The sequence below is a fragment of the Numida meleagris genome, chromosome 2, assembly GCF_002078875.1.
Source record: "Numida meleagris isolate 19003 breed g44 Domestic line chromosome 2, NumMel1.0, whole genome shotgun sequence".
NCBI lineage: Eukaryota > Metazoa > Chordata > Aves > Galliformes > Numididae > Numida > Numida meleagris.
The window spans coordinates 73,785,102-73,805,962 of record NC_034410.1 but is presented as its reverse complement, the minus strand read 5'-3'; the positions used below and the strand labels follow the sequence as shown (position 1 = coordinate 73,805,962).

The 20,861-nt window shown below is 40.8% G+C and overlaps 1 protein-coding gene across 2 annotated transcripts in view; it reads right to left on the bottom strand.

Annotated features, from left to right (window-relative positions):
- The window catches only part of RETREG1 (reticulophagy regulator 1), a gene marked incomplete at its 5' end in the record, with an annotated part of 64,392 nt that extends 43,531 nt beyond the window's left edge, over positions 1 to 20,861 (bottom strand). The window contains 3 exon segments of one of the 2 annotated variants that reach the window (XM_021386291.1): positions 5,722 to 5,788; positions 7,469 to 7,575; positions 20,703 to 20,861. In XM_021386291.1, the coding sequence (XP_021241966.1) occupies positions 5,722 to 5,788; positions 7,469 to 7,575; positions 20,703 to 20,861 (333 nt within the window). 2 annotated transcript variants of the gene reach the window in all.

Below are 20,861 nucleotides of genomic sequence, written 5' to 3'. Positions count from 1 at the left end.
CAGAACTGAAAAATTCATAAAATAGTAGAAATCTTATGATTACACCTGATGCCTTCAGATGACACTGAAACAAATGAAGAAGGCAATATTTGCATTCTGAAGCCTGTTTTTATTTCTTAGACTATATCCTGTCCCCTTTAAGTCTGGGTGTGGATTTTTGTTTGTTTTTTGAGAGGGGAGCGTCTTGGGAGGGTGTTTTTTTTTTGTTTGTTTGTTTGTTTTAAATCTGTTAACAGACTTAATGCAGTCAAGTACTGCTATGTGAAGAGCAGATTCAGTCTGGATGATCAAACCAAGACCAAGGGTTCGAGCAACAGAAACTGATACTCCTAGTCCCCTGTTTCAGTACTGGCACATAGATGACTAGCCTTGGCTTACTTTAGCTTTGTTATTATCTACAGCATCAAGGAGATGAATTAACAAGCATAAAACAAAAGCATTTCTGTTACAACCTTGATTCTGTTTAGATTTCCTAATGGAACTCTCTTATTTCCTCTTATTTCCTAATCTGCTAATCTTCAGATGGATCAAACACCCTAAAGCAAAGAACACTCATCTTGAAATATGATTAAGTATATCCTCAAGGTCTCATGAGTGATTAGAAGACACAATCATACTGTGCTGGATAATCATTGCAGAGAAACTGTTTGCAGACATAGAGGCAGAGGTAAATCCAGTCCCCAGGCTTTCTTGTCAGACTCTGCAGCTTTTACATCTGCGTATGGCATTCCAGCACATTACTGCACAAGTGAGCTTCTTATTTTAAGCGTTAGCATCAGTCCATGACATCCTTAAGACTGATGAGCCTTTAGAACAACAGGAAATTATGACACAAAGACCTTACGCTCCTTGTCATCTCACCAAGGTGTACAGTATATTCAAGGGAAACAAAAAGTTACTATTAAGGCATAACATGTCTGTAGGCTGGTTAGATATCTCATTTAGGATAAAACAAATCATGCTGTGTGTCTCACAAAGTGTTTCTACTTTTTCTCAATTGATCACAGAAAACCAGGTAGACTAGATAAAAAAATCTACTCAATTCATCTCAGACTGTCATAAACCAATGCAGCAGGCAAAGCATATGATAATCAGAGGTATGTAATGGCTCAGACATGATAAATGAAGCACATCCTCACAGTGTGGTAATTAGATGAAAGGAGGAAATTCTCCTTTGTCTGCAGTGATAACATGATGAGTGTTTTCCATTGCTGTCTGTGACATATTAGGAAGAATTATGCACCTACACATTCCCAGAGTTATAATTAGATCCAAAATTTTTTTTTCTTATTCTTGGAAAACAAACAAATAAGCAACGACCAAACTTTGTTACATCCATCAACCTCTGAATACTGCCAGTACAGAAAACAGACCTTCAGAGTACTCTAGCCCTTATAATGCAGACAAACTTCTACAAACTGGGCTGACACAAGTGCGAAATTTATGCAGATCAAAAGATGAACCCAGGTCTTAGAGAGGTACAGTCTGAATTTGAAGCTGATCTACCATGCAAGGGATGTAGCATCTGCTGGCCCAACAATGCAGTTTCCTATCAAGCAATGAGACTTGTTTCCCTGAAAGTGAATAGCAACTCTGACAATTCTGGGAGGCCACATCTATCACTGCAGTAAACTCTTACGAAAGAAATCTCTGAATGAGGGACTGCAGGGGTGGTAAAAGACAGGAGAGTTCTAGACACTAACCTCCACTCCAGGATGGCTAACTACCGAGCAGAGTCTCACGATAACCTCATGGTTTTCAACACTGAGCACTAAACTGCTTCAGTTACCAGTTAGAAGTAGCAACCAAGAAGTGACTTTTCGCTTGTAATGTTCCTTTGTCTTCTTACGGAAGTCTAAATCTTGACTGGTCTGATAAAATGGTGCAGCAGTGGGTAAGACATGCTGTTCAGGATGCTGTGTATTCTTATTTTTCCCTTCCCTTGGGAGCACATGGGAACGTGTAAGTCCATCTGAAAAGAAAGCCCCACTCAGGGAAGAAAGAGTCTTCTCATCTGAAATCAGAGCCAGGAGATCCCTCCTAGAACTAAGAGGTTCCTCACAACTGGAAGTAGGTTCAAATACAGAATACTCTGAGAAAGGTTCAGAATGAAATCTCACCTGGATTTGGTTTGAAAATTTTTAACTCTATATGGTACTAAAAGACTCCATCAGGAACAAAAGCCACAAGGTCTTAAGGAGACCTTATACAGACACATTTTAAGTAAGAGATTCCTAGCATTCCCATTTGAAGCAGGGCAATGAAAAAGAAGCAAGGCCATGTTGTTCTACCTAGTCAGCAGTGCTCAATAAAGACAAAGCAGAACTGAAAGCAAGTGCAACAAATCAACGGTAACTTCGCTGAAGGACTCTTAATGCTTAGTTCAATGCTTAGAGTGTACCTGCAGCAGAAAGGATACGCAATGTAGATGAATGTTGAAAAAAAATGCAAGTATCAGAAGAAAGATAATTAATCATCCAATTTCAAACTATCACAATGGTCAGCTGCAAACACAGAGGTTCAAAGCACACCCTTTTACTCCTAAAATCCTCATAAAGCTGCACCACCATTTAAGAAGCATCACAATGAGATACTGACTAACTTTTAAAAACAGAATTGCATAATGCAAAGTGCTCTTTTTTTCTTTGCAAGAACACTACTGCAGTCAGAAGCAAAGGACACACAGTAACCATTTAAAAACCACCAGCTTTAGGACACAGCGGCACCTGAGATCACACTGTAATGCTCCTGAATATCACACAGAATCACCTCAGGAGAGAAAAGATCAGAAATGCTTCAGGAAAGGTAAAAAGGAATTACCAGCATTGTATTACAATGCATTACAAAAAGCAGCACGTTCAGGATCGTGAAAACTTCTGAACAGCTACAGTAAAACTTTCATAACCATAAAAATTAAATCCTGAATTTGCATTAAGTTTTAAAAGCAATGCCTTACAAAGAAGGCATTACTTTCAGAGTAGCCCTCGTACTTGCAAGGACTTCCTCTCATGTTGCGTGGCTTCTTAGTCTCAGTAACAGCATTTTATGAGAGACCTTGCTGAAAGCCTGATAGGAAATCCAAGTGAATTTTCATGAATATCAGTGTTCAACCGCAGCACTGTCGACTCTTTGAAAGTACAGAAGGTTTGTGATGTGACAGCCCTTTAAGAAATTGTGCTTGCTGTCCCCAGTGCACGACAGAACAGGCACGCATGTCCTTCGCTAGATTTTCTGGCCATTTGCACAGAACAGATTTGTCTTTACTGACATTTTGTATTACTCTGTCAAACCTTCTCTAAAAATAGATGTTTCTTTAGACACTTCACAGTCCTCTGGTGTTAAGGTGGCGTTGATAGGTTACTTAACAGAAGTGAAATTTCAACTGCTGCATCCTATCTTTCAGTTAGAACTCTTACATGCTCACATAAAGACTTTGAATTTGTTTGCAGCACAGGTGTTTTAGTTTTTGGGGTTTTTTTTTGCTGAATGCCTGTTGACTGGGTTGAAATTGGAAGAACTGTTCTAAGACGTTGGCACCAGGGGCTTCATTGCTTTTTGTTTTCCTTGGGCTTGGACATGAAAGATCATTTTCATGGTAGCTTACAAGGGCTGTTCCAAAAGTAAGGCCTCCTATTTTATGACGTTGGCCAACAAGGTCAGAGGCAGATGTTGGTGTTATGGCAGTAGAGGCTGAACATTCCCACCAATATTCCATTACATTGTGCTGCCATGTGACAGATGGCAGCAGAGGGGCCATCAGACAAAATGGCATCTGACATGGAAGGACGTGTGAAGCAAAGGTGTGTCACTGAATTCCTCCACACAGAAAAAACGGCACCCACTGACATTCACTGACACTTGCCGAACGTTTATGGAGTCCATGCAGTGGATGTGGGCACAAGTGAGGTGGTGAGTGGAGCATTTCAGCAGTGACAACAATGAAGTGAAAGACAAGCCACATTCTGGACAGCCATGCACAACTGTCGTACCAGGAAATGAAGAGCTCTTGTTGGTAACTAGAGAAAATGCATAGCTAACAGTGGTGACTATGTTGAAAAGTAGTATATTGTAGCTGAGAATTTGCTCTATCAAATAGTGTTATTGGACTCTTTGTATCTGTTTTAGTTTCTATGGAAATAAATGGGAGGCATTACTTTCATAGCAACCTACATAAAACTAAAATACTGTTTTGAACTGTTTGGATAAAATTCTGGAAGAAGTGGTAAAAGTAAGATGAGTCTCCTTACTATACTAAATGATTCTGGTAAAGAGGAAGACCAACTGCAAAGAATCGCAGAACTTCAATGATATATCAAGTGACTTGCCAAAAGACAGATGAAATAGAGGTAAATATGAAGAGATTCATACTGAAAAATGAACCTTAAATACCACATATTAAGGTGACCTTTGTTAAGAAGATACGTCCATGTAAACATCAATTCAGTGCTCAGTAGAGGTTAAAAAAGCCAATCAAACATTAGGATTCATTATGAGAGCATTTTTATTCTAATGCACAGTCCAAAGTCTTCTGAAAGCTGAACGCAACTTGTAACTCTGTCCCCGTATCGCCAGCATGATAGAAATGGAAGAAAAGTCACAAAAAGCACAGTGAAGATACCAAAGCTAGAAAGCTTCTTTTCTCATAATAATTAAGAATTTGTGGACGTAGCAGGACAGGATAAAGGTTTATGAAGATGCAGACTGCTGGAGATTATTAATTTGCTATTGCAAATTACCTTGCACAGAGACATACAACACTTGCAATTATATTAGCCAGTAGCACTGGCTAGAGTGAGCTCAAATTTTCCCCTCTGTATTTGGCTTCCTACAGGACAGGAAGTCAAGTAACAAGATTCTGGACACCTAAAAACCTGAACCCCTGTACTGTAAGTAGTACTGTCATGAAGATAAACTGTTCTGTTTTTGAGACACAATAAGCTACCAAGAGAGAGAAAATAATTATTTCTCATGGAATTAAAATTTCTCAAGTGTCAGAGCCTAATACAATAGCATACCGATGTATATTTGCAATGCAACAGTTGCTTTCAAAAGATGCTGGATGTACAACAACTACTGGTGGTCTAGTCAGACAAAAATACCTTAAATATACAAACTTTTACTTTGAAAGTAGTCAGTAAACCATTTAGAAACATCGTATAAATCCTGAACAAATGAAATCAATTACGGACACTAACCTAACAACATCATATAAACATGTGCCTGTGAGCTGAGTCAGTGCAATGGTAAATCAACACATTCCACAATTATTCCTGTGGATATCAACTAATATGTAACCAAAATGAAATTTTAAATTGATTACTTGTACTGTTTATTACAGAGATAAAGGAAATCACAGCAAGCTTATCTACTTCTAGAGGACCCTTGTATAATCATGTTCTAAAAGAAAGTGACCTCCTTAACCAGCACCGCACTTTTCCCTAACTAGATTCAAAGGAGACACCAATTCCCAGAAAACACAAAACATGAGAAACAGCATTTCTAGCAGTACTTGACACACTGATGTATTCTTTAATACAATTAAAATCAGAAAAAATAATTTGTAGGAAGTTATTAAAACTGGAATAATAACAAACTTAGAAAAGATACTAAAATAATTCAGTTTCTGTTTTAATTACAAGCAAAGCCCACTCTTTTAAATTCCATATTAACTATAAGAAAAGATGATGTCAAATAAACAGCATATTAAAATGATGTACCTACTTGTCAGTGATGCTCCTCCAAAGCTGCGCACCTGCAACAATGGGAATGTAAGATGATACACAACGCACTACAACAGAAAACATATGTAGTTTTTTCTTTTTTATTTGTAGAAATGTGCAAATTTGGGACAAAATAACTAAGGAAGTCTTCATAACAGTTAAAAACAGAGTAATGATTCTCAGAGAACTTATCTTTTTCTGTAAACTTAACATACCAGTTTAAAGTATTAATGAATAGTTTCTAGCTACATTTTCATACTGAAGTAGAAGATAACCAACATAACTATTGCTTTACAACTACAAACTGACAATCACGGTCTACATTCCTTACGACCCTGTAATAATCTTGCCATCTAGTGGCTAGCTGGAAGCAGGAAGCAGCTGTACAGAAGTGTTACACTCAGAAGGATTTATTTTGCTGTTTGGAGTGACAATTATTTTCAAATCACTACCACAAGAAAGATTTCTATTCTATTTGTTCAATAACTATTCATGACATTTGTGTTAGAAAACAAACAAACCAAAAAACCACCAACAGCAATATATCTAAGTGGTGTAAAATAATCATTCTGTAAATATAAAGCTGGGAAACAGAGTCTTCCTGATTTCACCTCTGTGATGAACGGTTGAACAATCACACTGAAATGGAAGCGAATGCCTGAAGAAGGTGGGATGGTATTTTCATTCTTCTAGCTTGGTAAATATTGGCACATCTTGCATTTGGTCAATATGAAAACATGAGTTAGCAGTAACAGCAAAGAGAGAACTTGTGTAAATTACCATTTTCTGACTGCTGGGGTATTCAGCATTAGAGGTAACTTACACAACATAGAGCCTAAAAATAAAATTATAATAAGTTTTTAAAGTTGTCCGCTAAGCAAGCAGGAAGCAGAACAGCAATTAACACTGTGGAGAAGGCAATGACAATGAACAATATTTCAAAAAAGTTTGTGAATAACTGCTGTAACTTAGCAGGGAACAACAGGCTGGGGAAGTCAAAAATGAAATGACAGTGTATTGCAGAGGAATACCGTGCATCTCTGATGCTTACTTCCTGCATTCCTTGATGATTTTTCAAACACCCTGCATTGGATTCAACATCAAAGGAAAAGCAAAATGTCATTTCAAAAAAATCTTCCTAATAACAAGTACAAGCTGATGACAGTCGTTTTGCCAAAGAATTTTCAAGATGGTAACGAAGTACAAGACAAAATAAATTAAACAAACAACAACATAAAAAACAACCAATCTGCCAATAAACTATCAATCCCATTCAAACTTGGTAGTATTCACGTAAGAGTTTTTATGCACTGGAAACTGCAGTGGAAACTAGAAAAACTAGAAAAAAAAATCTTTCACTTATTTCAACTGTGCTGAAAATAGGTCACTGCTCAATCTATTTACAAAGTTGACCAGTTTCTATTTGGTCCTCCAAACCATCCAACAGTGATCTAGTGTAATGTCAGAAGAGATAGGATCTTTTAGGAAAACAATGTATTTTCAGATCAAGCAGTTGAGAGACAAGAACGATTGTTCACTGACAGTGGTTACACTCATGCTGAAACAAGTCTCACAGTACCCTGTTTATATAAGAACTTTATGGAAAATGGTAATAGATCATCGTAGATTATATCTAATATTTTTGCAATAATCCTAGTATCATAATATTGAAGAGGATTTAGTAATGTACTAATATGCTATGAAACATGAGTGTTAAAGCAAGGGATTTTATCACTATACTGTCTTACCTTTTATCCTAGATAACACCAAATCCTTTATTATCTGTAGAACTAGCAGTCCAAGTATTATGAGAGAAGTCAAATGATATACTCTCCAAGGGGTCAGTGCAACAAACCTAGAACGTTAAGAAGAAATAAACACTGAATTCTTGTAAACTGATTGGAATTATATATAAGCTGACAGGTGTTGTTAGTATTGAAAATAAAGAGAAAAATAGACTAATATGGCATTAATCGAATTCAGTTTCTTCCCCCAGTGCTTTCACAGGAAGCAAACAATAAAAGGTTCAAGCATGACAGGCTCATTTAACCATACATTGAGTTTTTAGTAAATTTTTGTCTAAGCACAGATGAAGTATAAAAACCAGAATATTGTCATTGCTGTATAAGAAATGTTACTTTTTAAATCAGTTTAGGTTTCATTAACATAAGTTGTCTTGGCACAACAACTTTTTTTTTAATTCACATACAGCAGAAGTTGAGCATTTTCTTGTTCCTTACAGGACCTAACTTCATAGCACATTTTTATACAAATGATTCTTTCAAATGCGAAAATGAGGTAAAATCATGTCATTCACAGCACAATACTCCAGCTTGTCTTCATAATGAGCTTTTGTCATTTTTGTTCTTCATTACAGAAAGTTTTTACAGCATGCCTAGTTGAGTCAAACAGACCTAGACTCACAACAGATGATTGGTAATGCCTTGCTCCGCTGACTTTGCTCTCCAGGTGTGTCAACATTAGTGTTTTACTGACAAATATCATAACTTGAAGAAAAAAAGGATTTGATGTGTAAAATAATTAACATTCAATTAAATGAAAAAAGTGTTTTAACAGCTTGTTTCAACTACCTTACATCAGAGATCTGATAACAATAATTTTTTTTAAAGCGTATTAGCATCTTTTACAAAGTAAGAGCAAAAAATGATGATACTCAAGACAAATAAATGACTGAAGCTGGGAACAGCCAAAAATAACAAGAAGCCACTGCCCAGGGAAGTGGATCAGATAAGAATAACAACAGAAATAAAATCATACAAAGCATGAAAGCGGTTTGTAGGTAGGGCAACTGGACACAAAACTAGTTGTTGTGGCAGCTTTTCTGCAGGAAAGAAGGGGAAAAGAATTGAAGCAGCAAGTATGGGGCACTGGAGGAAGCCCAGGAAAACCCTTTGAGCCCTTGGCTTTTACAAAGCAAATTGCCTTCTAGGTGTTTCTAGTAAGCTAAAGACGCATAGTTGTGGGAAACTGCTCACATATTCCTTGCAGTCCTGAAAAAAGTGGATTGCATCAAAGAAAATCTCCATGAAATTCATTTTCACATTTAACACTGTTCACAGAAACTCAGCCCAAGCATCTTGGCCAGATCAGGATATGATCTCCAATACCAACAGATGCGCTCATTCTGAAAGTTTTGCTCTGAATTGAACTATAAGAGTATTTGAATTATTAGAGGGTTCTATAGGGGAAAAAAAAAGTCTCAAATCAGTTATTCTACAATTTCAGTCAACTCAAGAAAACCAGGAGAGACGTTCAGAGAAAAATGTTTACAAGTTCTTTCATAACAGCCCAAGCATAGGGCTCATTAAATCTAATAATTAAATCAAATAACAATCTTCATCATTTAATATCCTTGATTCTGTTAAAGGGTGAAGTTCAACTGCACTGAAGACTTTGTCTACTTTTTTTCTTTTTAAACTTGCTGACAATGGGGGAGAAGAGGAGTTGTGATACTGTAGAGAAAAATGAAATTAAGAATTTTTAATGTGATTTCTCTGTAACAAATGCAGACTTTTAAGTTGTATAGGCTTAATCCCATGACTCTCCAATAGGTTCTTCATGATGCTTGTTCATTAGTATTTCATAGGATTGAACAGTACATTCTAACTTAACAGTTAACACTAGCCAGTCCTCAGTGGTTGAAATACACCAGTACTGACATTTATGCATGTGCACACGTGTACATTCATATACAAACATTTTACCAGTACTTAAAGGTAAGAGAAGATGCTTAGTATCTTCTAAAGAATATAGAGAGCAATTGACCTACTTTGCAGTCACAACTAAGCCATACTCATAGTTCCACTGCAATCACAGCTGTCACCTGCTGTTAAAAATGGTTGCACTAATGTGGACAAGGATTAGCAAACAAGGATTAGCAAGGTAGCATCCTGTCTAAAAGATGTTTCCAAGTCATCTCATTCTACATTCTTGATACTACAGTCTTTCTGCTCCATAACTTTTGGGGAAAAAAACACAATCTACTTGGAGCAGTTATCATAGTAGCCAAACGAGGTCTCTTTGCTTATTTGGAGAACTTGAAATTGTTAAGGATTTCTAGTCTCAATGCTGTTAGTTGTCAATCTTTCTTCCATTCTTTCAGTATTCTTTATTTAGATTGTACTGTCTGCAACAAAGGCCATCTCATACAAGCTCACTCACAGCTACTGTGTCAGCCCTGAGGTGCTCCAGCAATACAGATAAGAAAAACTGTGAGCCATACGTCAGAGAAGTCTATGTCCTTAAATCCCTAAGGGGTCAATGGCTGATAATGTTCTCTCTAGTTTTTTGGCATATGTCTACCTTCAGCTTATTACAAGGTTAGACCAACATGCTGGGATTGAAAACCATGTATTATGCTAACGGTGTAGGGATTCAAAATTCTTAAAGGAATTATCAACAAGAGGCATAGCAACCAGATTAACAAAAAGTCACAGTGGCACAGCAGTACTTTTACTTACAATTAGGAGTTAGTTGTTTCGTTTTTTTTTTTCCTCCTCTTACTTAAATTAACAGAGTTTACTTGAATATTTCTAAAACACATACATACTTGACAAAACTGAAAGGGTCCAGATGACACCATCATATACTGTATACAGTATCACAGAATCATAGGGGCTGGAAGGGACCTCTAGAGATTGAGTCTAACCCCCCTGCAAAGCAGGCTCCCTGCAGCAGGCTGCACAGGTAGATGTCCAGGCAGGTCTTGAACATTTCCAGAGAAGGAGAATCCACCACCTCTCTGGGCAGTCTGTTCCAGGCTCACTGTGAAGAAGTTCCTTCGTGTATTGGTACGGAACTTCCTATGCTCCAGTTTATGGCCGTTTCCCCTTGTCCTGTCCCCACAGACTGCTGAAAAGAGATATATATACAAGGCCTTCACTCAGACAAAGACCCAGATACAGCCATCTGGTTTTAGGGCAGCTAGAAACGCCTCAGAACTCTCACCTGGTCTAACGGCAACAGTGGTCTCACCTGTGAGATGTTGTTTGGTTGGCATACAGAGCAGCCAAATGGAAGAGCTACTGGAGGTAGTAAGCAGAGGGCACACCATTAGGGAGTGTGAACTCTAGTATTTGATTAGGAAAGCACCTGAGTAACTTGACCTAGCTGGACCTACTTCTAGCAGGAGGTTGAACTAGCTGACATCCTGCTGTCCTTCCAACCTACAGTCTTCTATGACTCTACAAACAGGTGATTTACATGGCATCTTGCAGAAGCAACAAGTCCAGTTCAGGCAATGCAAAACAGGAAAGTTAGGTAGACCTTGAGCACAGACTCCCAGGATGGGAGAGGATGGAAGCCTGAGACCTCTGGTGGCAGCAGACCAGTTCCCTCTCTTCCCTTTGAACTGAATGCACAAAATCAGTACCATGACATGCTGCAATAGCCAGTATAGGGAAAGCAGCTCCATTATGAGGCCTCGAAGCCAACTGGGCCTGAACAAAGCACTAGTACCAAGAGGTAGCACAAGGTGTTAAGGCGCTGAAGATCATCCTCTGCAGGGAATGGAAGCAAACAGTGCTGAAAAACATGCTGTCATAAGAAGTCTGCTGCTTGCCCATGGCCTGACTTTCAGGTCTTCTTGTTCTGCATGTGGGCACCCACTGACACTGTCAAGAGAGAACTGGAACAACAAGAAAAACAAAGAGGGATTGCAAAGCTCTGGAAGCAAACATAAAGGACACGGAGACCCAGGTGTTATTCCCTACAATTCTACAGGTGGGAAGGTTGTCCTATGGTGAAACAACTGGAATGTATTGAGCTATTCTGTAGGTATTGTGAGAGGCTGGGCTAAGAGCTTGTAGGTCAGGAGCCGAAGAAAGGCCAGTAAAAGAGATACAGTGTCAGTGAGAAAGGGATAGTTTTCTTTAAGTAACTTGAGGAAACCTTTGGATCACACACCTTATTTCTTATTGGAAAGTTAACCTCCTCTGACATCTTCTGAAAGGGCCACCTGTCAGGATAGAAGCAATTCAAGTCTTCTGAAGAGCATTAGGTACAACTTCAAAACACAGTCAGTCCTGCAACTAAAGAGGGTTGATGATCTCCTGACTTAATGCCTTATTTGCTTTGTTCTTCACCAGCCAGGTCACCTTTGTGATCAGAGACGGCATTCAAGGAGAAGAAAGGCTACCAATAGCAGAACAGATCTGAATGAGGGATCTCCTAAAAACAAATAAATAAAACATCCTCCAAGTCCATCAAATCCACAAAACCCGATGTGCTGCACCCAGCAGCACTGAAAATCATTGCAAAGGACAATTCCCATCACCCTTCAAAAGTAGTGGAGAAGGCCCATGACAACTGAAGAGCATAATCCATCCCTGCAAACACCAACAAGAATCAATCAAGGAACTACAGGCTGGTCATCCTCATTTCAGTTCATATGAAAATGACACAGCACATCCTTTTGACATTTCTTGACAAGACGATCATAGAATCATAGAATGGTTTGGGTTGGAAGGGACCCTTAAGATCATCTTGTTCCACCCCCTGCTATAGGCAGGGACATCTCCCTCTAGACCAGGTTGCTCAAAGCCCCATCCAGCCTGGCCTTGAATGCTTCCAGGGAAGGGCCATTCACAACCTCATTCACAACTGGGCAACCAGTTCCAGGATCTCACCACTCTCACATTAAAGAATTTCTTCCTAATATCTAGTCTAAATCTACCCTCTTCCAGTTTCAAGCCATTTTCCCTCATCCTGTCACTACCCAACCTTATAAAAAGCCCCTCCCCAGCTTTCCTGTAGGCCCCCTTCAGAGGGGAGTCAGCACAGATTTTCCAGGAGTAAACTGTGTTTAACCTACTTGGTGATTTCTATGATAAAATGACTAAAGTTATGGATGAGGGGTGAGAGCAGCACTTAACCTACCTTGACATAAAGCAGGCTTTTGACAGTCTCCAGCAGTGTGGATGGGTGGACTACACAGGCGTGTGAAAAATTCACTACATTGCAGGCAATGAATACCACCGTGTTAATGGTTTGTGCTCTTCCTGGAGGCCAGTTAAAAGTTGAGCTCCTCAGAGGGCTATCAAAGGACCCATCCTGTTTCATAAGTTCATCTGTGGTCTAACAAAGGTGATACAGTGCACTCTCATTAAGTTTATTACTAACATAAAATTGGGGGAGAAACAGGGAAGGAAGGACAGTGAGCACACAAGAGGCAGCGGCTGAAAGGAGCCTCATGAAATTCAACAAAGAAAGGCAAAGTGCTGCACCTAGGACAGGCCAATCCCCTGCCATCTATATAGGCTGGGGATTGACTGGCTGAGGGGATACTCTGTGGAAAAAAGATATGCAGATCCTGGTTTACAGTAGGTTTAACCTAAGTAAATTGTGCTCACTGACAGCGAGGAAAGCTAACAACGTATCAGGCTGCATCAGCAGGAGTTCAGCCAGAGCACAGTGAAGAGATTCTCCTTTACTTAGGGATCATGAAATTACATCTGGAATATTTCAGCCAGTGCTGGGTCTCCCAGTACATGAAAGTCATCAGTTATCAAGAGCAAATTCAGCAGACAGCCACCAAGCTGGAGATGAGGGAGAGGATGAGCTGGAGCACTTGCCATGTGATATGAGACTGAGAAACCCGGGCTTGTTCAGCCTGGAAAAAATGAAGGCTTTGGGGGAACGTACCAGCAGCTTTCCAGAATCTGCAAGAAGCTGTAAAGAAGACGATCCAAGGCTGCTACTGAACTATTATGGGAAACTGAGAAACCACGGTCATAAAATGATACAGGAGGGAGATCAACTTTTGACTGTTACAACAATTGAGGAGTGGTTGCCCACAGATGTTGTGGGATTTCCATCCTTGAAGGCTTTCAATACAAAGCCCTGAACCGCCTGTTACGAACTAAGTACTGATCTTTGTTGAGCTAGAGGATGAAGTAGAGACCTCCCAAGCTTCTTCCCTACCAATCTGGAATATATTCTCATTCTATGATTTTTATTCCATTAAAAATGGATGATAAATCCTTTACTGTAAAACACTAAACTCAGAACCTTAAGGCACAACAGCTTTTTCTTGGCCTGTCTGTACTGCAGCTAGACTGACAGGATTCTAAATTGCACAATTCAGAGTCAAACTTGACAATTTCCATAATTAAAGTCAAAAATATTCAACTGTGAACTCTATTGCAGTTTTACAATCATACAGTACCACATGTAAAGTGTGAAATTTACTTGAGGGGGAAAAAAAAAAATGCAACAAGCCTCAATTGTAAGCTGCCCTACCAGCATTTCAGTCACCTTTGTTTCTTCCCACTTATAAGGTACAAAATAGTTTTCTTAAATCCCATCAAGCAGCCCTTCTCTGAAAGTATGCCTGTTCCTGCTCTTGCAGGGAACTGCTCAACACTGTTTCAGAAAGAAGTCTACAGTGATGCATGTAGACAAGGAAATAATGTGGTTGTAACTCTTTCCTGGTCATAACTGCTTCTTGTATGAAGTTAAATGAAGGCCATTCTTCCATGCCTATTGCTAGACTGATCAGCAGCAACCTGCTTGCAACAAATTCTGATGCCCAATCAAGAAAGATTTCTCAAAGAAATCACAGCACACGAATCCAAATATAACAGCCACACAGTCAGTGTCTGGCACCTTGAAGATAAATGGCTGTGGAACTGGTTAGTTGAAAATATGTGAATTATTGTAATGGAAAGTTCTTTCAATCTTTACATTTTCAAAGTTTAAAAATACTTATCATGAAGTGGAGAAAAGTGCAACTCTCTGTTCAGATACAAAATAGGAAGAAACACCTTTTTCACTTTTTTAAAGTTTTTTTTTTTTTTTTTTTAAAGTAAGCGCACCACCCAAGAACACTGACATCTAAGATTTTAATAAAACACTCAAACAAGAATAGAATGAAGAACTGGAAAGTAGCCAATTCATGGCTTATGAGCCAACAAAGACACTTTCCATCTAATAGTGCCTAACGACGAAAAATTCTGTCATTAAATACATAAAAATAATATTAAAAAATATACAACCAAGCAACAAAAACCAGAAGAGGATATGACCGCTATTCTAAAACTTGCAACATTCTCTTTAATTGGTTCTTTGTTAAAGACCAAGACAATTCAGTCTTCAACCTTTTATTCAAGAGGCTTATTTGCCAGGTTTTAGGCAATAGATTAGGACTGTATTTATTCAGTCAGAAAGCACAAATGGCATCAATCAACCTGGACAGCCGTTCCCTAGAAAACCTCCTAGAATCTACTAGAAATAAAGATTTTGGAGTAATAAAGTAACTCCCATCAAGACAAAGATTTCCACCAACTCCAGCTACTGTCACTTGGCAGTCACCTGCAGAAACAGCACAGAAGGCAAAGACTGCTGAACACTTTGACAGAATTATGATTATGAGCTACAGTCACTAAGTTGAAGGATAAGAATTCAAATGGCATATTCTCTCTACCCCAACTACAGGAAAGAAGATTTTTATCGTATATATAGATTTAAATAAAAATGAGAACAATACAATTCCCTAAGCAAAAACATGATAAAAACCCTTTCAAATGCTCTGCATTCAATCATTGTAGAGAAGCTTGGTTATAAGTGGTAAATCTGCAAGTGGAATGGTGATTTGGGAAATAGGATGAAGTCAATAACAAAACGCTCGACTGCAACACTACCTCATGCAGTCTGCAGGAAAACCTCCTGGGGAAAGCAGTAGTTAGAACTACGTTTGTGGCTTATAGATCAGATTTACCGTAACCGATTCCATTCAGATAGGCATTTAAAATACAAGTATTCAACAGGAGGAAGTTTAAGTGACCTAACCAACATACCTTCCGAGTCTACCATGACATCAAATGCTACCGTTACTTTAGTGAAAACAGGGGAAGTTTCCGTGAGTTCAATTAAACACAGAATCAAAGAACCTGGCTTCCTTTCTTCTTGTACAAACATGCCCAGATGACCTCAATTAACCTGTACTCTGCGAAAGTCCAGAAGAACTCTTAATCCCATTTTCTCATACAGTAGCAGCAGTTTGACGTTGAAAAAATCCACCTCCACCACCCTAACCTAAATCTCCTTTTCTCTAATGCTCTCATTAGTCCTGTAACATCTCCCATGGAACAAAGCATATCCCCCTAGAACTTCCATTGTTATGTATAATTCTCAGAATTATACGTGCTATTTTAAAGGCCTTGTTATTTTGAGCTACTAAGAAAATATATCATTTCTCTCTCAAGACAACTACAGTTAGATGCAGAACACCTTTGTGTCATGAGGAAACTACAAACCCAAGCCGTGTTGCAATTCTCCTTTGTTTAGGATTTCCATCTTCTGTAAGGTCCTCATCCTGGATTTGGTCCTTAATTATTCAGTAATGCTCAGCTTTCCCTCAGCTCCTCAATTATCCCCCTTGATTTATTTTCTGATTGATCCTGTTTTCTGCTGAGTGGTTGAAAAAATACTGTAAAGTGGCCAGGTTTTTATGTAATGCGGCCTGGCTCTTAAACAATGTCAATTTTCATTCCAGTAAACCAATCTCTCAGCCAAAACTATGCATGTTGTCACTAAAAAGCTGTTGAGATAATGGCGCTTTTTTTTCTTAATTAAATTGATTTAGCCTTCCATTCCACTTTACTTTTGAAGCCTTCTAAAATTTTAATAACATGTGTTGGAAGAGTGAACGTAAGCTTAAAGCTGCCCAAGTGAAAACAAGTAGCCCCCACAATTCAAGCACAGCTTACATCGCTGTTGAAATGTTAACTTGACTTCAGAAAGTGTGGGAAGCTTTTGGGAAAGCATCTGTTCAACAAGAAAAGGATTCGGAAACAGCTGAAACAGTACTGAAAGAGTACAAGCTGAATTCAAGCCACAGGGAGTACACCACCGCTACCTGCAGTTTCAAAAACTGGACTCATCAAAAATCCAGAGATGTCTAAGTGAAATTAAAATCCACTTTCAGATAGCCAATACAACTGATACATAGTCTCTGAATTTCTTACTAATGTCATCCTTGCAGTACCTGAAGGGGGTCTACAGGACAGCCGAGGAGGGACTTTTTATAAGGGCAGGTAGTGACAGGATGAGGGAAAATGGCTTGAAACTGGAAGAGGGGAGAATTAGACTAGATATCAGGGAGAAATTCTTTACTGTGGGGGTGGTGAGACACTGGAACAGGTTGCCCAGTGAGGCTGTGGATGCTCCCTTCCTGGAAGCATTCAAGGCCAGGCTGGATGGGGCTTTGAGCAACCTGGTCTAGAGGAGGTGTCCCTGCCTATAGCAGGAGGTGGAACTAGATGACCTCTAAGGTCCCTTCCAACCCAAACCATTCTATGATTCTATGATCTAGTAGCACATTGGTAATATGCAGTGGCTTGGATGGGTAAAAGGCCCAAACTCCTTGTACAAGAAGTTCCAAACGAATCATTGCTAAGAAAAGCTCCACACAAATGAGTGGGGGAAAACAACCACTGGCCTGACAACTCCTGTGCAGTAGCACTACACTGAACGACACCAGCAATCACTTCCTCAGCCTCCTAGGAATAATATCACCAGCATAAAAACATCTCCTGATACAGGTAAGACCAAGAGGAAGGTCGTATTTTGTAAGCAGTGAGCTTCGTAAAATCCACCAGAGAATAAAAGTGAGATTCCTAAACCCACCAACTCCACCTTGCTTTAAAGGTAAGTTATCCATCAAGATGCAGCAGTGACAATATTTACAGTATGCGGGCCAACGCCTGAAATAAATGCTGAGCCAGAACTATTTTCGTACTTCACAATTAAGGAATGAAAAAGTTGTTGAGATCTCTCCACAGTTAGCATTACCAAGCAGAGATTTCAAGTAAGAGACAATTCAATAGCAAGCCTTAATGCAAGTTGTATAACTATTAAAACACACAAAGCAAACAGATGATTGGGAGAATAAAACAGAAAAATGGCACTATCCACCCCTCCCAATACACGCAGAAGGTAATAATTAAGCTAAGACTCTAGACTAAAACCTAAGACTGATTGTTAATGTTTGTCTAAGATTAACCCTAAGAAAGTTATCAGCTAGCAGCCTGACACTTCAGACGCCTGCACTAAACTTCTGGTATCAGCACAGAGTGTGCCTGCTCTGGGAACAGCCACCCAATGCTGTATGTATAAAATAAGGGAAAAAAAATACAACTTATCTTCTTACATTTTGAGTTCAGTTTATAAATTACCTACAGCAGAAGTAAAGCATACTGCATTATGCTTTTGCTGGGTCTGAAGTTCAGTGCAGCCTTTGCATGAGAAATCTCAGGAAACTAAAAAATGGCAGAATAATGCCCAGTCCAAGAACATCCATCAGTCGCTATCAAGAACAAGGTGCTTTAAGCCTTGTTAAACAGTCCATGACAATTTATTTGCAATATTCAAAAATAAAGGAACTCTGGAAAACGTGATGAAATTAAATTAGCAAATTTCTTGTACCCACCAGAATGATATTTCAGCAGTAAACATCGAAAATGCATTCATATACAGTGTCCGGTTGAAACATTTCTCAGGGGGAAGAGGTTACCATCAAATATAACAGAGGTTTTGTGATGAGACAGAAATAGTTAACCCTCAGCAGCTCATACTGCAACAGTCGGCATACAAAGGGTTCTGAATGACATACGTACATCCAAGAACTAAACTAACTGAGGGAAGACACTGCGCCCTCAGAATTAAAGGAGTGGGAGGACGGAATCATCACTACTCTTCCAACAGTTGGAAAGCACAAAAATTAAACCTCACCTCCCATTCCTCCTCCTTCCACTACCTATATTGCTGATACAGCAAAAGAAGCCCCCAGCCATCCTTCTGCATTTCTCTCAATCTTGAGGAGCACTGAGAATCGAGGCCCTATGCCCTGAGAGCGTAAGCACGTCTGCAGAGGGATGGGGGTATTCCAGGCACAGGACAGCGGCACTGAGGCACTAACAGGCAGCGCTCCTCCAGCCCAGAGCGCTGTCAGTGCCGAGCGCTGTGAGGAGAGGCTCTGCAGGCAGCTGGGCTCCACTCACACCCAGCGCTGTGTCCTGGCTCGAGCTGAGTCACGGCAACAAGGCTGACCAGCTGGACTGGGGCTCTGGAGGGAAGCAGAGGCAGCAAGCACGCTGCGCTGCAGATACACGATACCAGCACACCGAAGGAGAGAAATGCGAGACCAGATTGAAACCAGTGTTTAATTTTCAGTGTCAGCTTTCATTTTTGCTGATGAGATCATTCCTGATGTTCTTCAGTCTCAAACCACAGAATTTTACTGCAGAGCTCCCCAGTATGTCTCTCAGCTCCCCTGGCATCAGGAGAGAGCTTTCCAAGGAGGGACAGCAATATCACCAAAATAAAGGCAATCCTTGCACTGACTTTGTTTCATCCTGACTCATTTTGACATTCAGAAAGTACAGTGAGCTACAAACCCCAATGAAATAACTTCAATCACTGGTCACTTCACAAGTTGCAGTAGGACCGGGAGACTTTCTGTACACACTGTACACTGCATGCACTATACACGTGGACAAAAGAATGGCAAACAGGCTGTCCAGCAGCCATTACTCCTTGAGGCACAGAAATGAACCCAGTTAAACACTGCCCTTGATTTTATCAGAGCCAATCTCAAAGAAACATAAAGCATTATGACCCTCCAAATTGCTTTCAAAACAGGTGAGCTCTGAGAGCAGAACCACGTAATTTTCCCACTGAAAGGACTTATCAAGGGCACTTAAGAGCAAGACTGATAACAAAAGTCAACTTAGATTACACATCACACACGCTGCTCCTAGGATTTGCGAGGATAAAGTGGTTTTGGAAATATCTGTACAGATATTTTCTCATGCAGTGCAAAGCTTCAGAAGGTTGTCTCTGTGTGACTTGGATCACCACTAGGGTTATGGGGAACTAGGTGGAGTTTACAGTTAATCCACTTATTTGCTTGTTTGCCTCTTGTTCACTGGAGAGGAAAGGAGGAAGCTCTAGGCAATGGAAACACAGTTCAAGTTCACAGAATCATGGTTCAAGTTGGAAGGGACCTCAAAGCCCACCCAGCCCCAACCCCGTGCTGTGGGCAGGGCTGCCACCCACCAGCTCAGGCTGCCCAGGGCCCCATCCAACCTGGCCTTGAGTGCCTCCAGGGATGGGACACCACAGCTTCTATGGGCAGCCTGTGCAAGGGCCTCACTGCTCTCTCAGTGAAAAGCTTTCCCAACATCTAGTCTAAGTTCCCCCTCTTTTACTTTCAAACCATTCCCCCTTACACTGTCACTATCTGCCCATGCTGTTCCCCCTCTGTTTATCAGCTCCCTTCAAGTACTGGAAGGCTGCGATGAGGTCTCCCTGGGGCCTTCCTTCCTCCAAGCGAACATCCCCAGCCTGTCATCACAGGATTCAGTCTTAGGGTCCCAGCTGTATGATTACATGGAGTCCTAACATAAACCTAAGGTCAGGGGGAAGTTCTGAAGAAGTTTCACAAAGAAAGGCGAGCTTTTTTTCTATAGAAATAAACAGAAGGCGTGCTACAAACGTAACAGCAAAGCCATCTCCATGAATTTCCGAGTTTTGTCAACCAAACGACACCCAACTACAAAAACTTTAGTTGGAAAGGCGAGCTGGTGCGCTGCAGCAACATTCCCACTGCCACCCCTCCATCAGGGCCCCGCTAACCAGGCCACGGGCGGGGAGAAGCACGCACACCTACATCAAGCCCACAGGTAAGGGCCCTCGCAGCAGCACAGCGCTGACACCACCAGCGGTCAGAACCGCACGGCAGCGGAGGCCCAGCGCTCGGCCGCACCTGCTCTGCGACCGCCACAGCCGCCCCGACGGCTGCAAGCGGGGCAGCGACGGCGCAGCCGGGCAGGAGTCCCGGCCCCCCCGAAGCTCGCCCTCCGAGACCCGGGGGCAGCGGGAGCGGCTCTGGCTCCTCGCGGGGCGGTGAGGAGGGCCGTGCTGTCCCCGGGCCGGGCGTCCCCCCGCGCCCGGCGCGCTCACCAGAAGAGCAGGTTGGCGCAGACGAAGCCGCCCAGGCTGTGGAGGGGCCGCTCCCAGCTCAGCGCCGCGGCGATGCAGCAGCCCACCGCCAGCCCCGTCTCGCCGAGCAGCGCCGACGCCGCCCCGGCCCCGCCCGGCACCTCTGCCGGGGCTACATCC